This window comes from Hemiscyllium ocellatum, chromosome 5, assembly GCF_020745735.1.
Source record: "Hemiscyllium ocellatum isolate sHemOce1 chromosome 5, sHemOce1.pat.X.cur, whole genome shotgun sequence".
Classification (NCBI taxonomy): Eukaryota; Metazoa; Chordata; class Chondrichthyes; order Orectolobiformes; family Hemiscylliidae; genus Hemiscyllium; species Hemiscyllium ocellatum.
The window spans coordinates 131,006,842-131,034,723 of record NC_083405.1 but is presented as its reverse complement, the minus strand read 5'-3'; the positions used below and the strand labels follow the sequence as shown (position 1 = coordinate 131,034,723).

General features: G+C 41.3%; 1 protein-coding gene across 2 annotated transcripts in view; it reads left to right on the top strand.

Annotated features, from left to right (window-relative positions):
• The window catches only part of mindy4 (MINDY lysine 48 deubiquitinase 4), a 203,984-nt gene that overhangs the window by 113,771 nt on the left and 62,331 nt on the right, over nt 1–27,882 (top strand). For both annotated transcript variants that reach the window (XM_060825650.1, XM_060825649.1), the window contains exon 13: nt 2,895–2,962. In XM_060825650.1, the coding sequence (XP_060681633.1) occupies nt 2,895–2,962 (68 nt within the window). The remainder of the gene's footprint in view (nt 1–2,894; nt 2,963–27,882) is intronic.

Genomic DNA, 27,882 nt, shown 5'->3' with positions numbered 1-27,882 from the left:
TCAGATGCTGCCTGACCAGCCGTGCTTTTCTAGCTCCACACTCTTCAACTCTGATTTCCAGCATGTGCAGGCCTCACTTTCTCCTTCTTGTTAGTGATGTCCACACGACATGAAAGATTGTAAAGATATTCTCATTTACGTTCAGCATTACCTGCCTATTGTAAACAGGGGTTCCCTAATGTCCAGCTTGGACATCGTTGATTTTAATGGACGGTGAGTCAAGCTTGAAATCTTGTGCTGAGAATTTCAGTCCCTGCATTCACCTTGCCTTGGATACAGGTCATAGAGTCATAGAGATGTACAGCATGGAAACAGACCCTTTGGTCCAACCTGTCCATGCTGACCAGATATCCCAACCCAATCTAGTCCCACCTGCCAGCACCCGGCCCATATCCCTCCAAACCCTTTCTATTCATATACCCATCCAAATGCCTCTTAAATGTCGCAATTGTACCAGTCTCCACCACGTCCTCTGGCAGCTCATTCCATATATATACCTCCCTCTGCATGAAAAAGCTGCCCCTTAGGTAACTTTGAAATCTTTCCTCTCTCACCATAAACCTATGCCCTCTAGTTCTCGACTCCCTCACCCCAGGGAAAAGACTTTGTCTATTTATCCTATCCATGTTGCTCACAATTTTGTCAACCTCTATAAGGTCACCCCTCAGCCTCCGACACTCCAGAGAAAACAGCCCCAGCCTGTTTAGCCTCTCCCTGTAGCTCAGATCCTCCAACCCTGGCAACATCCTTGTAAATCTTTTCTGAACCCTTTCAAGTTTCACAACATCTTTCCATTAGGAAGGAGACCAGAATTGCAGGCAATATTCCAACAGTGTCCTAACCAATATCCTGTACAGCCACAACATGACCTCTCAACTATTGCACTCAATACTATAACCAATAAAGGAAAGCATAACAAACGCCTTCTTCACTATCCTATCTAGCTGCGAGTCCACTTTCGAGGAGCTATGAACCTCAACTCCAAGGTCTCTTTGTTCAGCAACACTCCCTAGGACCTTACCATTAAATGTAGAAGTCCTGCTAGGATTTGCTTTCCCAAAATGCAGCATCTCACATTTATCTGAATTAAACTCCATCTGCCACTTCTGAGCCCATTGGCCCATCTGATCAAGATCCTGTTGTAATCTGAGGTAACCCTCCACTGTCCACTACACCTCCAATTTTGGCGTCATCTGCAAACTTACTAACTGTACCTCTTATGCTTGTATCCAAATCATTTATGTAAATGACAAAAAGTAGAGGACCCAGCACTGATCCTTGTGGCACTCAACTGGTCACAGGCCTTCAGTCTGAAAAACAACCCTCTACCACCACCCTCTGTCTTCTACCTTTGAGCCAGTTTTGTATCCAAATGGCTAGTTCTCCCTGTATTCCATGAGATCTAACCTTGCTAATCAATCTCCCACGGGGAACCTTGTTGAACGCCTTACTCAAGTCCATATAGATCACATCTACTAATCTGCCCTCATCAATCAGCCAGCATAGAGATGAAAGGCATCTGGCAGTCCAAGTACCTGATCAAAAATGTGAGCAATTACAGCCACATACATGCTACTATTAAATGCCTGAGATGTAAAGACCCTATATCTTTTCTATATTTTTGATTGTGGCCCAAAATGGGAAAAGGTCTATCTTAAAAGCCAAGGATTGTTAAAGGAATTGCTTGTCTTAAAAGTAAGCTACCACCTGTTCACTGCAAGTGTTATTTACGTTATTGTCTTTTCAATCTGTTGGGGATATTTATTTGCAGACGAACTAGCAGGAGTGAGTGAATACACCATTAAATTCAGTTGTCCACAAGTAACTGATTGGGCTTTGAAGTGAGGAACACTTGTCGATGACAAATGTCCATGCAACAGCAAACAAAATGCCAGGAAATTATGTTCATAAATTGCTGAATGCTAGTGTGTGGGTGCAGCAAGCAATTCAGAATGCCAATGGAGTCTTAGCCTTTATTACATGAGGATTTAAGTACAGGAGCAAACATGTCTTGCTTCAATTGTGTAGATCAGTGGGTAGACCGTGTACCTGGAGGACCTTGTCTATTTCTGGTTCCTGTGCCTAAGGAAGGATGTACTTGCCCATGGAGGAAGTACATCAGAAGTTCATCACTAGTCTGATTCCTGAAATTCCTGAACTACTCTACGAGGACAGATTGAAGACACCAAGCCTTTGTTCTCTAAAGTTTACAAGAACCAGATGCAGGCTCGTAGACAGAACATTCTTAGTGTTTGACAGCTTAAATTCAGAAAGGCTGCTTTCCCTAGTTGTGGGCATCAGCTTAGATGAGTAACTTCTTCACTCAGAGGGTGATGAATCTTTGGAATTCTGTGTCGCAGAGGGCTGTGGAAGCTCAGTTGTTAACCAAGTTCAGGACAAATATTGAAAGAATTCTAGTTACTAATGACATCAAGGGATATGGAACCGAGAGATAATCAGCCATGATCTAGAATGGTAGAATGGGCTTGAGGGGCTGAATGGCCTACTCTTGATCTAATGTTCCTAATAGATCCTAAACACAAGCATGAGAATGTCCGAGGACCGGAGAGACCTCAAACTCTGTGGACCAATCTAGCTGTCACAAAGTTACTTTATAGCCCTTCTCTGTAGCTATCAGAGTAGAAATGTAAGTTTCAAAAGGAAATGAATAGATACTTGAAAATGAAAAAAAAACATGCAAGGCTATTGGAAAAGTGCAGCAAATTATAGTTAATTGATAAGTCGTCGAGAGTGCTCGCATAGGCATGAGAGGCTGAATAGTCTCTCTTTAATATATCATTTATGGATTCTATAGGTATTTTATCAGGACATTAGAATGCTGTTTGAGCAGCTTGAAAAGAAGATAATTGTTGTGTTTGTTTCTTGTATTCTAGTTTGAGATTGGACCATTTGGCTGTATTCTACTGACATTGTCTGCCATTTTGTCTAGATCCATTGACCTGTAAGTACTTCCTTTTTGGCTTGTAAGATATCACTATTTATTTTGTTGAAAATATTTAATTCTGTAAACTGAAGTTTTAATTAATTTTCTGATCTGATCAGGGTTAGGGAGGTGAGTGACAGGATATTATTATTATTTACTGTTAACCAGTGAGAAAGTGGAGCACGTGTTCTCAATGTGTTACCAAAGATGGCCACCAAAACCCATGTATGTTCAGGTGGTGCCACAATGCCAGTAAGACATGACTCGACCTCTGTTGCCAATATCTGTCTGCACTTGCGTGGATAATGAAGCAAATAGGAACAACCTGGATGTAACATTGAGAGTAAAATGCTAAAGGGGTTTGGAAATGTAGACTAGAGTGGCTGTTTTGTGGGAAATCTAGAGTGAGAGGTCATAATTCCAGACAAAGGAATGACAAATTTAAAGTAGATGAGAAGTAATTCCTTCTCATCTATGGGATGCGAATCTGTGGAATTCTACTACTGCAAAGTGCAGTGGACACCTGGACACTGAATAAATTTGAGGAGATGGATCAATTTTTAATTAGTAATAGATTGAGGGGTTATGGAGAATGGGCAGGAAGTGGAGTTGAGACTGAGATGAGATTAATCATTATCGTACTTAATGACTGTGCAGGCCTGGTGGGCTGAATTGACTACAACTGCTCCTTGTTCATGTGTTCAAGCCAGTATTATCGAATAAGTGTTAATATTGAAAATTGAAGCTTTTACTTTGGTAACTTGCCAGGTTTTAAAATTGAAAACTTGGCATTAATCTTGCATATTTGTACTTGCTTTCATATGATGCAGCAGTTTAACAAAAAATGTGTTTTATATGAAAAAGAAGCCCTCCCTCACATGTCTGTGTGACCAACAAACTGCACTAATCCCATTTACCTGCACTTGGTCCATTCCCTGGCATTTTAAGTGGTCATCCAGATGCTGCTTAAATATTGAGAGTACCTGCCTTCATTATTCTGTCAGGCAGCATGTTCCATGTATTGACAAACCTCTGGGAGAAATGCATTTTTCTCAGATATATTCTAAACCATTTATTCGTCACTTTAAACTTATGTCCTATGATCATAGACATGTCTGCCATGGGTCACAGTCATACAGCACGGAAACAGGCCCTTTGGTGCAACTTGTCAATGCTGACCAGGTTTCCAAAACTGAACTAGTCCCACATGCCTGCTTTGGCTCATATACCTGTAAACCTTTCCCATCACTATGGGGAAGAGATCTGATTTGTCTATGCCTCTCATCATTTTGTATACTTCAGTCAAATCATCCTCTGCTCCAAGTAAAATAAACCCAGTCTATCTAGTCTCTCCTCATAACTGAAACTTTACATCCCAGGCAACACTCTGGTGAATCTCCTCTGCATCCTCTGCATTGCCATCACATCCTTCTAGTAGTGCCCAATTTACCAGCTGATTAATGTCAGACTGCAGCCTGAAACTAGCATACTCACTATCAACAACACCAATTTTTGTGTCATTTGCAAATTATACCTTGCTATTATTACTAATTATACTTTCTGTAATCACATCCAAGTCATTAATGGACAAGTCCCATCTCCAACCCCTGTGGTACACTGCTGAGGACAGCCTTAATGTTACAAAACCAACTTTTCATATTCACTCTTTGCCTTCTATTTGTACATCAGTTTTGGATCCAGTTTGTCAACTTGCCTTAGTTCCCATGAACTCTTATCTTTTACACCAGCCTTCCATGTGTATCCTTGTCGATGGCCTTACTGAAGTCCATTTACACCACATTAACTACAATACTCTCATTGATCTATTTAATCACCTTTTCTAAAAATTCAGTTAAATTAATTTAATCAAGTATGATCACCCTCTAACAAATCTGTGCTATCACTGATCAATCCCCGCCTGTCCAAGTAATGACGAATCCTGCCTCTCAGAATTTTTTCCAATAATTTCCCTCCTACTGATGTCAAACTAACTGGTCTCTAATTACCTGGTTTATCCTGGCTGCACGGTGTCTCATTGGTTAGCACTGCTTTCTCACAGCACCAAGGACCCTTGGCAACTGTCTGTGCGGAGTTTGCACACTCTCCCCATGTCTGAGACAAAAATAGAAATTGCTAGAAAAGTTCAGCAGGTCTGGCAGTGTCTATGGAGCTGAGTCAGAGTTAACGTTTCGGGTTGAGTGACCCTTCCTTAGAACACTCCCTATGTGTATGTGTGCTTCCTCTGGGTGCTCCTGTTTCCTCCCACAGTCCAAAGATGTGCATGTTAGGTGGATTGGCCATGCTAAATTTCCCATAGTGTCAAGGGATGTGCAAGCTAGGTGGATTAGCCAAAAAATATAGGGTTACATGAGTAGGATCAGGGGGCTGGCCTGCATGGGATGCTGTGAGTGTTGGTATGAACTCGATGGGCTGAATGGCTTGCTTCCACACTGTGGAAGCCTATGATCCCTGTTGCCCTTTTTGAACAAAGGATTCACACCAGCAGAAAGGGATGATAACCTTATTGGGATTGTATTATAGACCCCTGAATAGTCAGAGGGAAATTGAGAAACAAATTTGTAAGGAGACCTCCGCTATCTGTAAGAATAATAGGGTGGTTATGGTAGGGGATTTTAACTTAGTACCATAGTATTAAGGGTTTAGATGGAGAAGAATTTATTGAGTGTGTACAAGTAAATTTTGTGATTCAGTACGTGGATGTACCTACTAGAGAAGGTGCAAAACTTGACCTGCTCTTGGGAAATAAGGCAGGGAAGGTGACTGAGGTGTCAGTGGGGGAGCACTTTGGGGCCAGCGACCATAATTCTATTGGGTTTAGAATAATGATGGAAAAGGATAGACCAGATCTAAAAGTTGAAGTTCTAAATTGGAGAAAGGCCAGTTTTGACGGTATTAGGCAAGAACTTTTGAAAGCTGATTGGAGGCAGATGTTTGCACGTAAAGGGATGGCTGGAAAATGGGAAGCCTTCTGAAATTAGATAACGAGAATCCAGAGAAAGTATATTCCTGTCAGGGTGAAAGGAAAAGCTGGCGGGTATAGGGACTGTTGGATGACTAAAGAAATTGAGGGTTTGGTTAGGAAATAGAAGGTATCATAGATTGAGTGAATCCTTAGAAGAGTATAAAGGAAGTAGGAGTATACTTACGAGTGAAATCAGGAGGGCAAAAAGGGGACATGAGATAGCTTTGGCAAATAGAATTAAGGAGAATCCAAAGAGTTTTTACAAATATATTAAAGACAAAAGGGCAATCAGGGAGAGAATAGGGCCCCTCAAAGATTAGCAAGGCGGCCTTTGTGTGGAGCTGCAGAAAATGGGGGAGATACTAAATGAGTATTTTGCATCAGTATTTACTGTGGAAAAGGATAATGGAAGATATAGACTGTAGGGAAATAGATGGTGACATCCTGAGGGACAGGATGTACATGTATTTGGAAAGGCAAGGACTGATTAGGGATCGTCAACATGGCTTTGTGCGTGGGAAATCATGTCTCACAAACCCCTCTACTTTTTGTCATATACATAAATGATTTGGATGCGAGCATAAGAGGTACAGTTAGTAAGTTTGCAGATGACACCAAAATTGGAGGTGTAGTGGACAGCGAAGAGGGTTACAACAGGATCTTGACCAGATGGGCCAATGGGCTGAGAAGTGGCAGATGGAGTTTAATTCAGATAAATGCGAGGTGCTGCATTTTGTGAAAGCAAATCTTAGCAGGACTTAATGGTAAGGTCCTAGGGAGTTTTGCTGAACAAAGAGACCTTGGAGTGCAGGTTCATAGCTCCTTGAAAGTGGACTCGCAGGTAGATAGGATAGTGAAGAAGGCGTATGGTATGCTTTCCTTTATTGGTCAGAGTATTGAGTACAGGAGTTGGGAGGTCATATTGCGGCTGTACAGGATATTGGTTAGGCCACTGTTGGAATTATGAAATTCTGGTCTCCTTCCTATCGGAAAGATGTTGTGAAACTTGAAAGGGTTCAGAAAAGATTTACAAGGATGTTGCCAGGGTTGGAGGATTTGAACTGTAGGGAGAGGCTGAACAGTCTGGGGCTGTTTTCCCTGGAGCATCAGAGGTTGAGGGGTGACCTTATAAAGGTTTTCAAAATTATGGGAGGCATGGAATAGGGTAAATCGGCAAAGATTTTTCTCTGGGGTGGGGGAGTCCAGAACTAGACGACATAGATGTAGGATGAGAGGTGAAAGATATAAAAGAAACCTACGGGGCAACTTTTTCTCATAGAGGGTGGTACGTGTGTGGAATGAGCTGTCAGAGGAAGTGGTGGAGGCTGATACAATTGCAGCATTTAAGAGGTGTTCGGATGGGAATAGGAAAAGGAGGGATATGGGCCGGGTGCTGGCAGGTGTGACTAGATTGGGTTGGGATATCTGGTCGGCATCAATGGGTTGGACTGAAGGGTCTGTTTCCATGCTGTACATCTCTATGACTCTGTGACTATGACTAGCTATAATCCAGTCATCTGGCACTTCACCTGTGGCCAGTGAAGTACCAAATATAGGAGCAAATGACTGTTGATCCTGGAATCTCGGAAAACATGATGTGCTGGAGATCACAGCGGGTCAGGCAGCGTCCACAGAGAGATGGCAAGCTAATTTTTTGAGTCTAGATGAGAGCTGACGTGAAGTATGGATGGGGCAGCATTTATGTCATTGTTGTGGGTGTGTGGGGTTAGAGTGTGAGGGGAGGAAGGAGGTTGATAGTTCAGCTTAACTGATCGGAATGTTAGAATGGCAGAACACTGGTGTGTCTCCTGCCAGACTGCAAAGGACAGAATGTACCACTGGGATTGGGGGAGGAGAGAGAGGATGAAGTGGACTTATTGAGTTCAACACCTTCACATTTTGAACCAACTCCCATTCCTTCCCTTTCTTTTAGTTTTACCTGTTTCATCCTCTATTGTTATGTCCTCTCTCCCCTCCCCGACCCTAGTGGAACTGTCTGTTTTTTCAACTTGGTCATTCTGCCATTCTCATATTCTGATCACTTAATCTGAACTATCACCGACGTGGAGTTGCAGGTGTTGGGCTGGAGTGGACAAAGTTAAAAATCGTACAACACCAGGATATAGTCCCACAGGTTTATTTCAAAGTACAAGCTATCGGAGTGCTGCTCCTTCGTCAGTCCAACACTGGCACCTCCACATCTTGGGAAATAAAGTTCACACACAAGTCCTTCCCCACACTAATTCCTGTTACCAATTAAAAGGCTTTAGGAGTAGTTGCATTTAACCCATAATGCAGCTTCTGGTCAGTGCACAGCTATTCTTAATGCCCCTGTGGTTGGTAGCAGAGGTTTGGATAGCCAAGTAATGTCACACTGTATTGGAGCATGCAATGTCAGGCTAGATGTGGGAAGAATGGTTCCGATATCGGGGAAGTCCAGAACTAAGGGATCATGGTCACAGAATAAGAGGTAAGCCATTCAGGACTGAGTTGGGGAAGAATTTCTTCACTCAGAATTCCATAGGGTCAGGTTTCTTGACCACAGAAAAGTTTTAGGGCCAGTTTGTTAGATGTGTTCAAAAGGAAGCTGGATGTGGCCTTTGTGGTTAAAGGGATCCAGGGTTATGGAGGGAAAGTGGGAATGGGGTGCTAAAATTGCATGATTAGGCATTACCATATTAAATGATCGTGAAGGCTCGAAGAATCAAATGGCCTCCTCTTGCACATTTTTTCTATGTAAATGTTTCCTATAGGAATTCCGATGTTATAATTCAATAGGTCTGTATTGTCAGCTAACAGTCCATGATGAGGTCTTAATCACAAAAAGATTTGTGCTATACAGGGTATTTTTACAAAGTTTGGGCAGCTCAACTGATGGACAATGGAACACTTAATCTCTGGGTAGCCATTTTAAGTCCATGTTGGGTAATTAACACATTAAAAATATTTTAGTCAATTTTAAAAAAATTTAACCAATCAGTGCCCTTAGATTAAATATCGCATTGGAAGTTGAGAAGCTGTTTTGCTGAACTTTTCTGATCATATGTTGGCTTCATTTAGTGAAGCATATTTACAGGGAGAGCATTTGGTAAATGATAGGTGGATTAAATGCAGAAACTTCCAATTTACTGATAGTCTGTGTGAAGCCAAGCCAAATTATTTGTTTTGGTACTGCCAATTGACTCTAAGACTGACTCTGAAACTGACCATTCTTGTGAAGTTCTCTATCTAGTGATGAGGCAGACATAAATAGCTCTTAAATCACCAGAATAATCGGCTATGCAAAAACAAAACCAGTCCAGTTATTTAAATTAATCGATGGGGCAAACCAATCGTGTATGTTGCTTTGCGTCAGGAAATTCTAATTCCTATCCACTCTTCTGATCAATTTATAACCACTGGATAATCAACCTGCAAATAGTTTTTCTTATTCTTTTTCACCTTATCTAATACATTCAAAGTATTAAGCAAGAAATATTTGGAACTTGTATCAAAGGAAATGTAGTAATATTAAGAAACTTTAATTATCTTGTGTACTTGATAAGTCATATTGGCAAATGTGTTCAGAGGGTAAAGGAAACACCTATTCAGCAGTGACTTAAAGTTCAGAGGTGCAAAAACAAGACTAATTAGGGAATCTAAGCTCAGAATCTCGATACCAACTTTGGAATAATAAAAATTGAGGATGGATGAAGTCAGTATTAGAGGAGCACAAATATCTCCGAGTAATAGATTACGTTTTGTTTACTGCATGGATGGAAAGAACAGGAAGAATTTGCTTTGATAGTTTTGGTTAATTAATTAACTCTTGACTTTTGTGCACATTATGTTGAAACTGGGAAGTGCAATTAATCAATCTGTAATCGCTGTCACTTATTTGTAACCATATCTGATGACCTTCCTGCCATTGACATTTCTAAGTTCCTTTGTGGAATCATTTTAAGTTAATGAGAGCAGTAATTGTAGTACAAATTTTATCCCAGACTGAGCAAAGAGACACCTTTGATTCTTTAGTTATGTTATTTTGTATACTGTTAACGTTTTTTTAAAATATGAAAGCAATCCCTTTATTGAATCAGGCAAATCTTTCTGATCACCCCCAACCTGAAAGACAACCCCTCGGTCTAACCTCCAGTGTCATGCGCAGAACTTGCAGTTGATTATTTTTTATGTTGCTGTTATTAAAATAACAGATGTTGCTATTATTAAAATCTATTGAGGATACTCCATTTTGACCTGTCCCTAACCATGTACCACTTTAATCAAGATTTGGAGATGCTCGTGTTGGACTGGAGTGTACAAAGTTAAAAATCACACAACACCAGGTTATAGTCCAACAGGTTTAATTGGAAGAACACTAGCTTTTGGAGCGATGCACCTTCATCAGGTGGTTGAGAAGCAGCGCTCCGAAAGTTAGTGTGCTTCCAATAAAACCTGTTGGACTATAAGCTGATGTTGTGTGATTTTTACTTTAATCAAGGCATAAAGAGTAAGTATTTTTTTAACTATCAGTGTCTAGGTATTCCCACATAGTATTTGGATAGACAACTTTCACCTGAGGAGGTACTTAACTCTTTAACATTCTCTAAATTTATTTTGCATTTGCAGCATGGCTGGTTTGTGTCTTTTGTCTAAATTCCTTGCTAAAGTCTTGTGGGTGTAAACTTATTGGCATTAATAATAGTTGACTAATTGATTTTGTAATTGCTTTGTATCGTCAGAAAACTGTTACTCGTGATTTTTGACTGTTTTTCCTGTGACCTATCATAACAATAATTTACAGAGCCAAGTGACTGAATCCTTTCGTGGGTGGATCGCAGTCACAAAGTCAGCAAGGAAGTGCTGCATGCTTTTGTCCTTTCAACTCTGCTGATTGTGTCTGGGAACTTTACGATTTCTTTTGATCCATATCGGTTGCAGTATTGTTAAGGTAGATCCATGGTGATTGTATATCATTTGTTCTTGGAATGTGGATGATGCAGCTGTATCCACTGGCGTTTCAGTTGTTTCCTGGCACATTCTTGATGGAAAGAGGAAGAGCATAATTACATCTTATCACTTTTGCTGTCGCCACAACATGACATTTCAGCCTTTGATCATTTGGAGAACTCTGTAAAAGTAGCGCGTGTATTCTAGATTTAATGCCTGATGTCTCGTTTAACTTTCTATCCCAATGGCATTGGTTTTAGTTTAGATAGCTATTAAATTCTTTAGAGTCATAGAGATTTACAGCATAGAAACAGACCCTTCGGTCCAACTTGTCCACGCCGACCAGCTATCCCAACTCATTCTAGTCCCACCTGCCGCGCCCGGCCCATATTCCTCCAAACCTTTCCTATTAATATACCCATCCAAATGCCTCTTAAGTATTGCATTTGTACCATCCTCCACCACGTCCTCTGGCAGCTCATTCCATACACGTACCACACTCTGTGTGAAAAGGTTGCCCCTTACGTCTCTTTTTATATCTTTCCCCTCTCACCCTAAACCTATGCCCTCTAGTTCTGGAGTCCCCGACTCCAGGAAAAAGACTTTGTCTATTTATCCTATCCATGCCCTTCATAATTTTGTAAACCTCTATAAGGTCACCCCTCAGCCTCCGACGCTCCAGGGAAAACAGCCCCAGCCTGTTCAGCCTCTCCCTATAGCTCAAATCTTTTCTGAACCCTTTCAAGTTTCACAACATCTTTCCGATAGGAAGGAGACCAGAATTGCACGCAATATTCCAACAGTGGCCTAACCAATGTCCTGTACAGCCACAACATGATCTCCCAACTCCTGTACTCAATACTCTGACCAATAAAGGAAAGCATACCAAACGCCGCCTTCACTATCCTATCTACCTGCGACTCCACTTTCAAGGAGCTATGAATCTGCACTGCAAGGTCTCTTTGTTCAGCAACATTCCCGAGGACCTTACCATTAAGTGTATAAGTCCTGCTAAGATTTGCTTTCCCAAAATGCATACAGAATATAGATTAGGAGCCAATCAGGCCCTGGAGGCTATTCCACTATTGAGATTGTGGCTTCAGATCCACTTTCCTGACTACCTATTGGACCCTTTGATTTCCTTGTTAATTGAGAATCTAGCTACTTCTGCACTTGAAAATATTTAAGGACCCTGCTATCTGGGGAAGAGAATTTCACAGATTCATGTGCCGCAACCTTTGACAGAAAAAAATTCTTTCCATCTCTGGAAGATCCCTTTTTATATTGTCCCTTCCAGTACTAATCTGTTCCACATGGGGAAATAGCCACACTATCAAGCATACTCAAGTTTATATCTGTTTCAATTAGCATTCCAGGATTGAAATATGAATAAAGACTGGATCGCCTGAGCTTGAACTCCATGGAATTTAGAAGAATGAGTGGGGACCTTGTAGAAACACACAAAATCCTGATGGCACTGGACAGGCTCGATGCTGGAAGCACGTTCCCAATGTTGGGATAGTTCATGACTATGGGTCTCAGCCTTAGAATAAGGGGTAAGCCATTCAGGACTGAGATGAAGAAGATATTTCTTCACTGAAAGAGTTGTGAACCTGTGGAATTTTTGATCGTAGAAAGCTGTTGGGCCCAGATCATTAGATATGTTCAAGAGGGAGCTGAATATGGCCCTTGTGACTAAAAGGATCAAAGGATATGCAGAGAAAGCAGGAATGTGAGACCGAAATTGCATAATCAGCTGTGATTATATTGAATGGTTGTGCAGGTTCGAAGGAATGGCCTACTCCACCTATGTTCTATGTTTCTATAAAACTGAGTTTTTGAATATTTTTAATGCATAGGTGATGGATACTTGATAAGCAAGGGTGTGAAAGGTTATTAAAGGTAGAAGGGAGTGTGAAGTCATGATCTTATTGGAGGTATAGTGTATGATGGGACCTCGATGAGATGGGCCGATGGGCTGAGATGTGGCAAAGGAATTTACTTTGGAGAAATGTGAGGTGCTGCATTTTGGAAAGGCAAATTAGGGCAGAACTTATGCACTTAATGGTAAAGTCCTGGGGAGTGTTGTTGAACAAAGAGTGCTTAGAGTGGAGGTTCATAGTTCTTTGAAAGTGGAGTCACAGGTAGACAGGATAGTGAAGAAGGCATTTAGTACGCTTGCCTTCATTGGTCAGTGCATTAAGTATAGGAATTGGGAGGTCATGTTGCAGCTGTACAGGACATTAGTTAGGCACTGAATACTGTGATCAATTCTGGTCTCCCTACTATAGGAAGGGTGTTGTGAAATTTGAAAGGGTTCAGAAAAAATTTGCAAGGATGTTGCCAGAGTTGGAGGGTTTGAGCTATAGGAAGAAGCTGAACAGGCTGGGGCTGTTTTCCCTCTATCGTTGGAGGCTGAGGGGTGACCTTATAAAAGATTTTAAAATCGTGAGGGGCATGGATAACCAAGGTCTTTTCCCTAGGGAAGGGGAGTCCTAGAGGGCATAAAGTTTAAGGTGAGAGAGGAAAGATTTTATAAGGACCTAAGGGGTAACATTTTCATGCAGAAGGTAGTGTGTGTATGAAATGAGCTGCCAGAGGAAGTGGTGGAATCTGGTACAATCTAGCATTTAAAAAGCATCTGGATGCTACATGAATAGGAAGGGTTTAGAAGGACATGGGCCAAATGCTGGCAACTTGGACTAGATTAATTTAGGATATCTGGTTGGCATGGATGAGTTAGACCAAAGGGTCTCTTTCCGTGCTGCATAGCTCTGAATTGATGACACTAAATAACAGTCTTAGAGACAGATGTTACTTTCATCTTTGCATGTGTTTTATCCTTGCCTATGCGTATTCTTTGTATTTTCAGCTAATCACATTCTTGTCTTTACTTGAATAACTGCACGTGTAAATGCAGTAAACTAACTTTTCTTTAACGGTTTGTTTAAACCAACTTCTCAAATTTTAATTGAAGCGCAAACATTAAAATAGATCTGTAAATGTGGTATGCTTTTTCATTTTACAGACACTTAATAAAATACCTATTGTGGATGTGACAAGAATAAATTTCAAAATTTGCCAGTGATAGCAGCCTTGGAGGAGTAGTAAGCAGCAAGGATGATATGGCTCCTTGCAAGCAGTTGGAGTTTAATGTGAGTGATGTACCTTGGTAGAAGGTCAGGGAAGAGGCAACCTTTACTTAATGGTACAGATCTAACCTTGCTGCAGGTTCAGAGGAACCATGGGGGTTGCATGCGTGTCAGTCTTTGAAGGTAATATTTTGACAAAAGATGGACAATTTTTCTTAATTTCAAAATAGTGGGTATGGGTTACTGCTCTGACAAGTTCACTTATCTTTCTGGAACAATGACTAAATTCAGCATTCTCCAAGAGAGCAAGTAACTATCCACTGTTTGGGAGTGAGAAAGTGGAGTTTAATGCTGGTGTTCCAGAATTAAATGAAGGAAATTACATAGGATATATAATAACATGAGGACAGATTTGGCCCAAGTTGATTAAGCAGAAAGGCCAAATAGTTAGGCAGCGGTGAGCAGTGGCAGTTGTTTAAGGAGTTACTCAATTCCTCACAGTTAAAAAGGTAATAAGGGGTTTTAAAAATATCCATAGCTAAACAAGGAGATCAAGGACAACATCAAGTCAAAAACTAAGGTATATCATATTGCAAAGGCCAGTGGTATTCTGGCACATTGGGAGACTTTCAAACATAAGCAAAGGGATTATAAAAACTTAACAAAAAGAGCTAAGGTAAGTTACAAAAGAAACTAGCACAAAATATGTATATAAAAGGAAAGAGAGTCACTGAGTGGTTCCTTGGAAGATAAAACCGGAGAGTTAATAGCAAGGAATACTGAAATGGCAGAGATGCTAAATCAATACTTTGCCTCAGTTTTCATGGTGGAGGACAATAGTACCATTCCTATTGGAACAGGGAATCAGAGGCAACAGAAAAGATAGAACAAAGAACAATCAACATGGAGAGAGATAAGGTACTCAGCAAACTGCTAGGATTGAGGGTAAACAAGTCATAGAGATGTAAAGCACAGAAACTGATCCTTCAGCCCAACTTGTCCATGCTGACCAGATATCCTAAATTAATCTAGTACCATTTTTCAGCATTTAGCCCATATCCCAATTCCTGTTCATACACCCATCCAGATGCCTTTTAAATGTTGTAATTGTACCAGCCAGCACCACTTCCTCTGGCAGCTCATTTCGTACACCACCTTCTGCGTGAAAACATTGCCCTTTAGTTCCCTTTCAAATCTTTCCCCTCTCAGCTTAAACCTATGCCCTCCAGTTCTAGACTCCCCTACCCCAGGGAAAATACCTTGTCTATTTATCCTATCAATGCCCCTCATGATTTTATAAACTTCTATAAGGTTACCCCTTAGCCTCCGACGTTCCAGAGAAAACAGCCCAAGCCTATTCAACCTCTCCTTGTAGTTCAAATCCTCCAACCCTGGCAACATCCTTGTAAATCTTTCCTGAACCTTGTCAGGTTTTACAACATTCCTATAGGAGGGGGAGCAGAATTCTGCACAGTATTCTAAAAGTGGTTTAACCAATGTCCTGTACAGCCACAACATGACCTCCCAATTCCTCTACTCAGTGCTCTGACCAACAGAGGAAAGCATACCAAATGCCTTCTTCACTATCTTATCAACATATGACTCTACTTTCAAGGAACTATGGACCTGCACTCTCTTTGTTTAGCAACACTCCCCAGGACCTTGCTATTAATAGTATAAGAACTGCACTGGTTTGCCTTTCCAACATAAAGCGTCTCATACTTATGTAAATTAGACTCCATCTGCCACTCCTCAGTCCATTGGCCTGTCTGATCAAGATTCTGTTGTCCTCTGAGGTAACTACCTCCGCTGTCCACTACATCTCCAATTTTGGTGTCATCTGCGAACTTATTAACTATGCCTCCTATGTTCACATCCAGATCCTTTATATAAATAACGAAAAGCAGTGGACCCAGCACCAAATTCTTGTGGGTCTCCTGTTTGAAAAGCAACCCTTCACCATCTCCCTCTGCCTCCTACCTTCAAACCTATTCTGTATCCAAATGGCTAGTTCTCCCATGTGATCTAACCTTGATAACTAGTCCACCATGAGAAACCTTCTGGATGTAGGTTTGCTCGCTGAGCTGGAAGGTTCATTTCCAGACAAGAACATCTTCAGTGGGCCTCAGGTGAAGCAGTGTACATGATCCCTGCTTTCTATTTATATGTTTGGGTCGGCGATATCATTTCCTGCGGTGATGTCATTTCCGGTTCTTTTTCTCAGGGGGTGATAGATGGGGTCTAACTTAATGTGTTCCGGTTGGAATGCCATGCTTCTAGGAATTCTCGTGCGTGTCTCTGGCTTGTCCCAGGATGGATGTGTTGTCCCAGTTGAAGTGGTGTCCTTCCTTATCTTTATGTAAGGGTACTAGTGAGAGAGGGTCATGTCATTTTGTGGCTAGTTGGTGTTCATGTATCCTGGTGGCTAGTTTTCTGCTAGTTTGTCCAATGTAGTGTTTGTTACAGTCCTTACATGTATTTTGTAAATGATGTTAGTTTTGCTTGTTGTCTTTATAGGGTCTTTCAAGTTCATTAGCTGTTGTGTTGGTGGGTTTGTGGGCTACTCAGACCCCTTGGCATCATGGTAGCCCACAAACCCATCAACACACTAAAACAGAAGCTAATGAATTTGAAAGGCCCTATACACATCCATCTTAGGACAAGCCAAACAGAGACATGCATGAGAATTCCTAGAAGCATGGCATTCCAACTGGAACTCTATCAACAAACACATCGAGTTAGACTCCATCTACCATCCCCTGAGAAAAAGAATAGGAAATGACATCACCACAGGAAATAACATCACCAACCCAAAGAAACCCAAACATACAAATAGAAAGCAGGAATCATGTACACTGCTTCGCCTGAGGCCCACTGAAGATGTTACCTAGTATGGTGACGAAACGTCTGGAAATGAACTTCCCAGCTCAGCGAGCAAGCCTACATCCAGAACATCAACCTGAGCTATAAATTTCCTCAAAACTCGCTATGAGGAACCTTGCTGAATGCCTTACTGAAGTCCATATAGATCACATCCACTGCTCTGCCCTCATCAACTCTCTTTGTTATTTTCTCAAAAAACTCAATCAAGTTAGTGAGACATGATTTCCCATGCCTCCCAAGACTGATGGTCTATATCCTTGGCTATTAAAGAAAATGGCAGCAGAGATGGTGGATCCATTGACTACAATATTCCAAAATACCGTGGACACAAGAAAGATTCTAGTAGATTGGGAAAATGCTAATGTAACAACCTTATTCAAAAAGGGAGGGAGGCAATATGTGGGAAATTATAGGCCAGTTAGTTTAACATCTTGTTGGGAAAGTGTTAGAATTAATGTTCAAGGAGGCAATGTCAGGACATTTGGAAAGTCAAAATAGCATCCATCAGAATCAGCATGGTTTTATGAAGGGCAAATCATGTTTGACTAACTTGGTAGAGTTCGAAGATGTAACAAGCAAAATGGATCATGGGATCCTGTAGATGTAATATATCTGGACTTCCAGAAGGTATTTGATGAATTGCTGCACAAAAAATAAGCTCACAAGGTTGGATCATATGGGATTATGGGTAATTTATTAGCTTGACTAGATGGCAGGCTGATGGACAGAAGATAAAGCATTGGGATAAATGTTTTTTTCTGGATGGTAAGAAGCAACTAGTGGGGTCCAATGGGGTTCGGTTCTTGGGCCACAGCTATTTACATCTGCATTAACGACTTGGTTACTGGGATAGAAGGCCCTATAGTCAAATTTGCAGATGACGCAAAAGTAGGCAGGATGGTAGATTGCAATGAGGAAGTAAGAACCTTACAAATAGATATAGATAGTTAGGAGGGTGGGCCAAATGTGGCAGATGGGGTTTAATGTGGATAAGTGTGAGGTCATGCATTTTGGCCAGAAAAATGGGAAGGCAAAGACTTCGGGGTACTCGGGTGCAGAGATATCTAGGTGTCCTCGTTCATGAGTTACATAAAACTGGCATGTATGTACAGCAGATAATAAAGCAAATGGAATGTTGGCTTTTATAGCTAAAGGAATAGAATATAAAGGTAAGGAAGTAGTGTTGTGACTATACAAGGCATTGGTGAGATTGCACCTGGACTACTGTGCACAGTTTTGGTCCCCTTATTTGAGGAAAGATATAGTGGGTTTGGAAGCAGTTCAGAGGAAGTTCACTAGATGGATCCCAGAGGTGAGGGGTTTGCCATACCAAGAGAGATTGAACAGTTTAGGCCTATACTTTCTGGAATTTAGAAGAATGAGGGGAGATCAAATTGAGTTATTCAAGATGATCAAAGGTGTGAATGAAATAGACATGGAGTGGATGATTCCCACATTCTAGGATGAGAGCTCATTGTTTAAATTTGCTACCCCTTGTCATAAGACTAAGTTGAGGAGAAACTACTTCTCCCAAAGGGTTCGGATTCTGTAGAATTCTCTACCCCAAGGTGCAGTGGATGTTGAGGCAGTGAGTAAACTTGAGAAGTTAGATTTTTAATTGGTAATTGGATTGAAGGATTAAGGGGTGCAGGCAGGAAATAAGGGGGTGGGGAGCATATCAACCATGGTCGAATGGCGGAGTGGACTCTGGCCGAATGATCTAATTCTGCTTCTATATCTTTTTGACTTATGAAACTAATGATCCCTGTTATGTTCGTGGAAAGGTATTTACATAGTTCAAAAAACTCGGGTAAACATGTAACATTTACTGCAAATGGTGGAATCTGTATTAAAAATAAAAATGCTAGAGATCACAGCGGGTCAGGTAGCATCGATGGAGAGAAAGCAAGCTAATGTTACAAGTCTACATGACTCTTCATCAGTGCTGGTGTGGAGGGGGGCAGCATTTATGTAATGGTGTGGAGGGAGTGGTTGTGTGCAATGCTGGTGGAGAAAGGATGTTGATAATTCACATTAAGTGATTGGAATGTGAGAAAATGGCAAAATGGTGCGACTAACTGCCCGACTGGAAATAAAAGACAGTCCTACTTGGGTGGGCTGAGGGGAGAGAGGACATGGGGACAGAGAATATAACAAGCGAAGCTAAAAGCATGGGAAATAATAGGAGTGCGTTTACAATTTGAAAGTGTTAAACTCTATATTGAGCACAGAAGGGTGTAGAGTGCCTAATTTGACGATGAGATATTGTTCCTTCTCTTTGCTCTGTGATTCACTGGAACTTTGCAATATGCCGAGAACAGATAGGTGGGCATGCAAGCAGGGTGCTGTGTTTAAAATTACCAGCTGCGGGAAAGTCAGGGTCCTGCTGGCATGTTGACTGCAATGCAGTCACCTGGTGTGCATTTGTAATGCAGTCACCTAGTGTGCATTTGGTTTTCCTAATGTAGAGGGTCCACATTGGGTGCAGTGAATACAATAGTCAAGATTAGAGGAGGTATGGGTGAAATGCTGCTTCACCTGGAAAGACTGTTTCAGGCCTTGACAGTGAATTCAGACAGTGAATTGGGAGGAGGTGAAGGGGCACCTTCTGCAGTTACATTGGAAGGTGCCGTAGGAAGAGGAAGTACTGTTAGTGGTCGAGAAATGGACTAGGGTGTCCTGGAGGGAACAATCCCTGCGAAAAGTAATTGGGGGAGTGGGGAAGATGTGTTTGTTGGTGGCGTTCTATTGGAGTTGTCTGAATTGTGGAGGATGTTTCTTAAAATGCGAAGGCTAGTGGAATGAAAAGTGAGGACAACGGGCACCTGAATACTCACCTGTTGTGAGTAATGGGAAGGGGAAAGGGCACGGGTGATAGGTTAGATGTGGTTGAGGGCCCTGTCAACCACAGTGCGTAGGAAACCACTCTAATGCCTGGATCTTGAAAAGTTTGTTCATTTTGCCTTCAATTTCCACCCCTCTATATCTTTCACACTGTCCATGTCTGACACTTCCCTTCTTTTCCTTGACACCTCTGTCTCCATTTCGGGGAATAAACTGTCCACTGCCATCCACTACAAAGCAGTTGATTCCCATAACTACCTTCACTCCACCTTTTCACATTCCATGTCCTGCAAGGATTCCGTCCCATTCTCCCAGTTCCTTCGGTTATGCTATTTCTGTTTAGATGATGCCACCTTCCAAAGCATCGCTGGTGATATGACTTCCTTCTTCGATGGAAATGAGCTTGGTGGGGCAGGAACCGGCTGATGCAATGGGTCTATTGGGACAATCTGGTATGTGGATTTTGAGAAGGAAGTAGAAGTCGGCTGTACAGTTTTGGGAGACTATAAGGTTGGAGGCATTGGGGGTGATGTTCTCTGGAGGTAATGAGGTTGATGACATTCCTGGCAAAAATGGATGTAGGGTCCAGGGGAGGTAGGAAGAAGTGCTCAACAGTTGGCGTTGAGCCTCCAAAAACTAAGGAATGGTGCCACCTTTGTTTATGGGTTTAATAACAAAGTTAGTGTTCGACCTGAGAGAATGACGTTTGGGGGCAGTGCTGAGTTGGAGGCTTGGGACTGGGATAAGGTGGGGGGAGGGAAAATGGGGAAACTGGTGAAATCTATATTGATTCCATATGGTTGCACGGTCCCAATGTGGAAGATGAGGCATTCTTCCTCCAGGCGTCGGGTGGTAAGAGTTTGGTGATGGAGAAGGTCCTGGACCTGCTTGTCAGTGGTGGAGTGGGAGGGGAGTTAAATGTTAAGCCACTGGACGGTGGGATTGGTTGGTGCGGGTTTCCCAGAGATGTTCTCTGAAACAATCCGCAATTTGGCCTTTCGACTTGGAAAATGATGCCTGGAAGAAGAACGCCTCATCTTCCGCCATTGGAAGATGCCAACTTGCAGATCGTTTCAGAGAACATATACTGATCCAAATGCCTTTTAAATGTTGTAATTGTCCCAGCCTCCACCACTTCCCCTAACAGCTCATTCCATACACTCCTCACCCCCTTAGGTTCCTTTTTAAATCTTCCCCCCTCACTTTAAACGTATGTTCTCTAGTTCTGGACATTGTCTATTTACCTTATCCATTTCCCTGTGGTGGGGGGGAGTCCAGAACTCGAGGTCATAGGTTTTGGGTGAGGAGGGCAAGATTTCAAAGGGAGCCAAGAGGCAACCTATTGACGCAGAGGGTGATGCATGTATGGAATGAGCTGCCCGAGGAAGTGATGGAGGCTGGTACAATAATATTTAAAAGTCACCTGGATGGGTATATGAATAAGAAGGGTTTAGAGGGACATGGGCCAAGTGCTGGCAAATGAGACTAGATTGATTCAGGATATCTGGTCAGCATGGATGAGTTACACCAAAGAGTCTATTTCTGTGCTATACATCTCTATGACTCTTAAGATACCAGGGTTGCATCACAAGCAAACTTAGTTTCTTTCCTAGAAGGAATACAGGGCCATTCAGGAAAACATCAGCCCCATCGGATTGACTTAGTTTGTGAAATTTCCAAACTTGGAGGGTTAAATGAGAAATCTGAAGATTTTGTACTGGCAATGTTGAGGCTCTCAGTTGTGTGAAAAGTTATATTGGCAGGCTTGCAAAGGACTCATTAAATTGTCTCTACAGTCCATGGCAAAAAAAAATGCCACCAAAATTATGATGTGGAGGTGCCACTGTTGGACTGGGGTGGACCAAGTGGATGCAATATATTGTTCAGTTGTATCGCATCAGTTGTTGGCAGTATGATCTTTTGCGATGAATTCTGAGTCCTATGATCTTGCTCCACTAGCTACCTGACAAAGCTGTAGCGCTTCAAAAGCTTGTACTTTCAGATAAACCTGTTGGACTTTAACCTGGTGTTGTGTGAAAAGTAAGTTAAGAAGAAATGTAAGGAGTTAAGATGGGGGTGTAATTTCTCCAGTCTTGAGTGTCTGGAAACAATGCTTCGTTTTGGAGTGTGGTTTAAATCCTTGTAACTGGCTTCTGTATTCAGATGGCTTGCTTTTTTTCTTCATTTCTACTTCTGTATAAGAAATTTCTGTCTTGTTGTTAAAGACAATCTGCAGCCTTGTCTTAATGATTGACCACCACGCTAATTAACTAAACAAAAAGTCATATATTCTACCTTTATAAAAGATGTGACAGCCCTTTAAAGGTACAGTGGCCATTCACCAGAATAGTTCCATGATTGGGTCTTTGCGACAAGGCTAGGTTGAAAAGGCTGTGTCAGGTTTCCTTGTTGTGAAGGTTCAAGGGGAGATTTAATAGAGGTGTATAAAATTTAGAATTTAGATCAGATAGACAAGGACTGGGGAGCACAAGTTTCAGGACTTGGACCACAGAAGCAGGGGAAATGTGAAGAAAGTGTTTTTCAAGCAGCAAGAGATAATCAACTGTAATTTGTTACTTGCGAGAGTGCAAAAGGAAATTGGACAGGCACTTGAAAAACTAAACTGCATAGTTATGGGGATCAAGCAGCAGGTTCAGATAGATTGGCCTGCTCCACAGGGAGCTGATGTGGATTTAATTAGCTGACTTTGTGTCCTTCTGTGCCATAAATGACTGACTCTAGAATAAAAGGCAAGAACATATTGAATGCCATATGAAGTTTTAATAGGTGAATGAGGTTAACTTGAAGAACAGGAACACTTGAGAAGGATGTGCTTCCTCTGTCCTTCAATCACGATCTGCGTCACTTGAGTTTCCTGTAATAAAATTCTCCGTAATTAGAGGATCTGGCTCTAAAAGCAGAGATGCAGCTTAACCTGCTAAACCTCACTGTAAGTAATACTTGTGAATGAAGACAGTGTCTTGAAACTGTTTAGTGTGTGAATGCTGCTAGTGCAAGTTCCTAAAGAATGCCATAAAATTAAACTGGTCCATGTTCCTTTTGCTTGTCAGCCAATCCTAATCAACAATCTCCTCTGAATGTTGAGTTTTAAAAGCCAGTAAGTTATTTAGATTTTCATGTATTTGATCATGTGATGTGGGTCTGCCAGGATAGGCCAGGATTTATTGCCTATCTCTAAATGCATTGGAGAAAGTAATGGTGACTTCTTGAACTTGCAGTCCTTGGGATATGGTAAATAAAAAGTAGGATTGAGCTACGAGCGGGCACTTGGCAGCGAAACTTGGGTTTTAACATGGATGTAGGTGTAGAACATGTGGATCACAGACCAAATTCAATAGAAAAGAAACATTTGAGCGAATTGAAAATATTGCTTGGAATATGAATTCCCATCTGAGATGTTTGCTTCTGTTGTTTTGCTTTGTGTTCCCATCTGAAAGGTTCTGACCTGAAATATCAAACAACCCCCCAGATGCTGCTTGACCTGCTGTGCTTTTCTAGTGCCACTCTTTATCTACTCCCACTTTACTGTTAACTTGAACCAATATAAATTAACATCAACATATCCCATCCAGTTTTATGCTGCCAGCTGCAGCAATGTAACTCCGGCTGTGGTCACCAAGTGGGCTAGTGGAGTGGGATTCTGTTCGATGTTTAAAAGCACTCCTTCACTTTTAAGGAAGTAGTTGTCGTAATAAATGTCATCCAAAATTCATCATTTGGAGAATTGTAAAAATAAATGTGTTGTGAGTAAGCTCCCTAATAAGATTCCTCTTGTTTCTTTCAGTATACTATGTCTAAACACTGACCAGAAGTTCAATGTGCCTAGCTTTCATCCCTCTAAGGGTGCCCATTTCGTTTGAAGTAAAACTCACCCTCATTGTCTCATCCCATCTGCCTGCAAATGGTCTGTTCCCTGTTCTCTGCCTGTTCATGTATCTATCTAAATGCCTGTTAAATGTTGCTGTTGTATCTGCTTTTACCACTCCCCTGGCATCGCGTCCCACTCTTTGTTTTAAAACAAAATTGCCTCCTATTTCCTTAAATTTCTTCCCTCTTACCTTAAACATAGGCCCCTTGGTATTTGACATTTCCACACTAATCACAGTTTGCATGCCCCTCAATGTTTTACATTTCGATCCAAAATCACCCCGCAGCCTCCGATGCTCTAGAGAAAACAATCCACGTTGCCCCACCTCTCCTTACAGCGAAAACACTCCAATCAAGGCAACATCCCGTAAACCTCTTTTGCACCGTCTCCAAACCCACCACATCCTTCCCATAGTGTGGCAACCAGAACTGCACAGAATATTCCAAATGTGGCCTAATTAAAGTTTTATGAAGTGCAACATGACTTGTCACTATTTAACTCAATGCCTTACCTGGTGAAGACAGGCATACTAGGGGAAGCCGAGTGCTATTATCACTAGAGTATTAATCCAGAGACTTAGGTAATAATGTCTTGGGCACCCCAGTTCGAATCCAGCCATGGCAGATGATAGAATTTGAATTCAATAAAAATCTGGAATTAAAAATATAATGATGACCATGAATCCATTGTCAATTGTTAGAATAACCCACCTGGTTCACTCATATAAAGAAACTGCCATCCTTACCTGGTCTGGCCTACAAGTGACTCCAGACCCACAGCGATGTGGTTGATTCTTAACTGTCCTTTGGGCAATGAGTGCTGGTCTAGTCAGCGATGCCGTCATCCTATGAATAATTTTTTTTAAAAACTGCCTTCTTTACCACCTTATCTACCTATGGACTTGGACCACAAGATCTCTTTGCATGTTAATGCTACTGAGGGTCCTGCCATTTACTATATGCATTCCTCTTGCATTTGACCTCTCAGAATGCATCACCTTATCCCTCTTCTAAATCCCTTGGAATCTTTAATATCTAAAAAGGTGTTGATCTTAGACATGAGCATACTTAATTACTGAGCTTCCACAAAACTCTAAGGTAGAGAATTATAAAGGTCACTACCTTCAAAATGAAGAAAAAAATCCTCCCCCTCATCTGTTCTTAATGGCCTAGGCCTTATCTAGATGCCGTAAGGCCTGGTTTATGGTCCGGCACCTCCTGCCTTGGGTGGAGGTAAATCTTTTTTGCATCTACCTTGACGAGCCCTGTAAAAATCTTTCTGAAAAATCACCCTTCATTCTTCTAGACCACAGCTAATACCAGCCCAGTCTCCCCAATTTCCCCTCATTGAATAATTCCTCTGTTCCAGGAGTAAGCCTGGTGAATCTTTGATGTACTTCCTCTCCAACTGGTATATCCTCTTTGGCACGGAGACGGTACAGTACTCCTAGTGTGATCTCACCAAGGCACTATATGATTGCAATGAGATCTTTTTGCTCCGGCACTTAGATACTCTTTCATTAAAGGTCAATATACTATTTGCCTTCCTAATTGCTTGCTGTACCTAATTTTCAGTCATTTATGAACAAAGGCACCCAGGTCCATTGGAACAAGACCTACTTTGCAATCTCTCACCATTTTAGAAATGCTCGAAATTTGTGACTTTTATTAATTCTACTGAAGTGGATAGGTTTAAATTCCGATAGCCATGTCCTTACACACTCTCGCCTAGTTTGTCTAAATCTCCTTGAAGCTTCTTTGCATCCTCCTTTTCCCACTAGTTTGTGTCATCAACAATCTTGGAAGTGTATAGCGTTTGGTCCCACTTGAATATAAACTGTGAATAGCCTGAATAGATTGTAAACTTCTTCCTTTTTCTTGTTCTGTTTCTTGGTCTGCCTTTGAATTTGAAATTGTTCCCAAAATATTCAGGGGTTTCGCACTTTGTCAATTTTTTAAGTTTCTTCCTTTAACTTCTTTAGTTGTATTACTTTTCCTGTTGGATTTTTGTGTTTCAAAGGAATGTAAATGACGCATGTTGCTTCAAACTAGGGTTATATTATAAAGAGGTTATTTATAGTTCAAAGTACATACAACTGACCCTGATTTTAATTATTGTTGTTGCTTTTGATTGTCAATCCCCCAAGATCCATTATCTTAAAAATAAGTAGTTTGTTTTCATAACCTTTGGGGAAACTCCCAAATCTGAGTTCTTTTTAAAAAAGACCATATGAAATTCAAATGTGTTTTCTTTTGTGATAAGCGCTAGTATTCGCATTTATCTGAACTGCTGTTATTTTGATGACTTATTGTTTAGTTGTACCTCATGTTTCAGTGCAGTCCATATCCCGAGAGTAAATATGGGGGAAAAAAATACTTCCAGCTATTGTGTTGCTTGACGACAGCTAGCGTGATGTAAAGATATGACAGGATTTAAGGCAGAACTCAAGAATTGGGCAGATGAGTCAGCCATTTGGTCGCCCAAGCCAGCTGCACTATCCGTTAAGGTCATAGCTGATCTGATGTTGATCTTGAGACCATTTTCCAATATGGACTCCATGACCCTTTATTCCTTTGCCTAACAAGAATCTGTCTAACTGTGGCTTGAATTTTTAAAAATTTATTTTGTTGGAAGTGGACATTGCTGGTTGGCCTGCATTTATTGCCCATCCCTAGAGACTTTGTAGTGATTGGTACAACTGAGTGGCTTGTTAGGCCATTTCAGAGGGCAGTTGAGAGTCAACTACATTGCTGTAGGTCTAGAGTCAGATATAGACCTGATCAAGTGAGGACAGCAGATTTTGTTCCCTGAAGGACACTAGTGAACCAGATAGGTTTTTCCGACAATTGACAGTGGTCATCAGTACATTCTTAATTCCAGATTTCTTTTTGATTTCAAATTCAATCCTCTGCTATGGCAAGATTCAAACTTAGGTCCCTAGAACATTAGCTGATTTTCTAGGTTAATGATCTAGTGATAATACCACGTGGCTATCGCCTCCCCAGAATATTTAGTGACCCAGTCTCAACTGTTTTCTGGAGAAGATAATTCCAAGAATGATCACACTGCAAGAAAGAAAAGTTTTCCTCATCCCAGTCTTGAATGGGAGACCCTTGATTTTTAAGTTATGTCCCTTTGTCCTAAGCTGCCCCATGAGGGGAACTATCTTCTCAACATCTGTTTTGTCAAGTTTCCCTGAGATCTTACAGACGTTTAAGTCAGATCACCCCTCATTCTCCTAAATCCTAATGAGTACAACCCGAATCTAGTCAACCTTTGCTCTCAAGAGAACCCTTTATCTCAGGAATCAGTTGAGTGAACTATCTCTGAACTGTTTTGTATAATCATATTATTTCTTGAATGAGAAAAAAACTGTATACAGTACTCCAAAGCCAGTGTCATAAAGCCTGTTACAGCTGTTGCAACACTCTTCTACTTTCATGCTTAATCCCTTTGCAAGAAATTATAACATTCCATCTGCTTTCTTAATCACATGTAATTGCATATTAATGTGTGATTCATGTGAGCAACATCTAGTCTCTGCACAGTAAAGGTCTGCAGGCTCTCTCGATTTGAATTATATACTGCTTTTTCATTTCAAGTTCAAGGCCAAGTTCACATTTTCCCACACTCAACTCCATCTGCCAAAGTTTTACTGACTCATTTAGATTCTTTGGTGGGATTTAGATTATTGTCTTGACAATTTACTCTCCTACCTGTCTGTATTATCAACAATACCTGTGTCACTTTATTCAAGATATAGAGGCTCTAAGTATTTGAGGGTTCAGCACTGATCCCTGTAGAACTCCACTAGGTACAACTTGCTAACCTAACAATGAGTCTTTTTATTTCATTCTCTTTTCAAATGATCTAATAGGCTACCCCTGATATAACTCCTTGCATGGTACAGTAGCTCAGTGGTTAGCACTGCTGCCTTACAGTACCAGGGTCCCAGGTTCGCTTCCAGCCTTGGGTGACTGTCTGTGTGGAGTTTGCACATTCTCCCTGCGTCTGCATGGGTTTCCTCTGGGTGCTCCGGTTTCCTCCCACAGTCCAAAAATGTGCAGGTCAGGTGAATTGGCCACGCTAAATTGTTTGTAGTGAAAGGTGTATTAGTCAGAGGGAAGTGAGTCTGGGTGGGTTATTCTTCGGAAGGTCGGTGTGGGCTTGTTAGGTCAAAGGGCCTGTCTCCATACTGTAGAGAATAAGATTCCTATTATCCATGTTGTTTTTTACATCCTCAAACAATTCCAAAACTTAGTCAAGCATGATGTCCTTTTCCCAAAGCTATGTTGACTGATGGTATTATGTTTTTCTA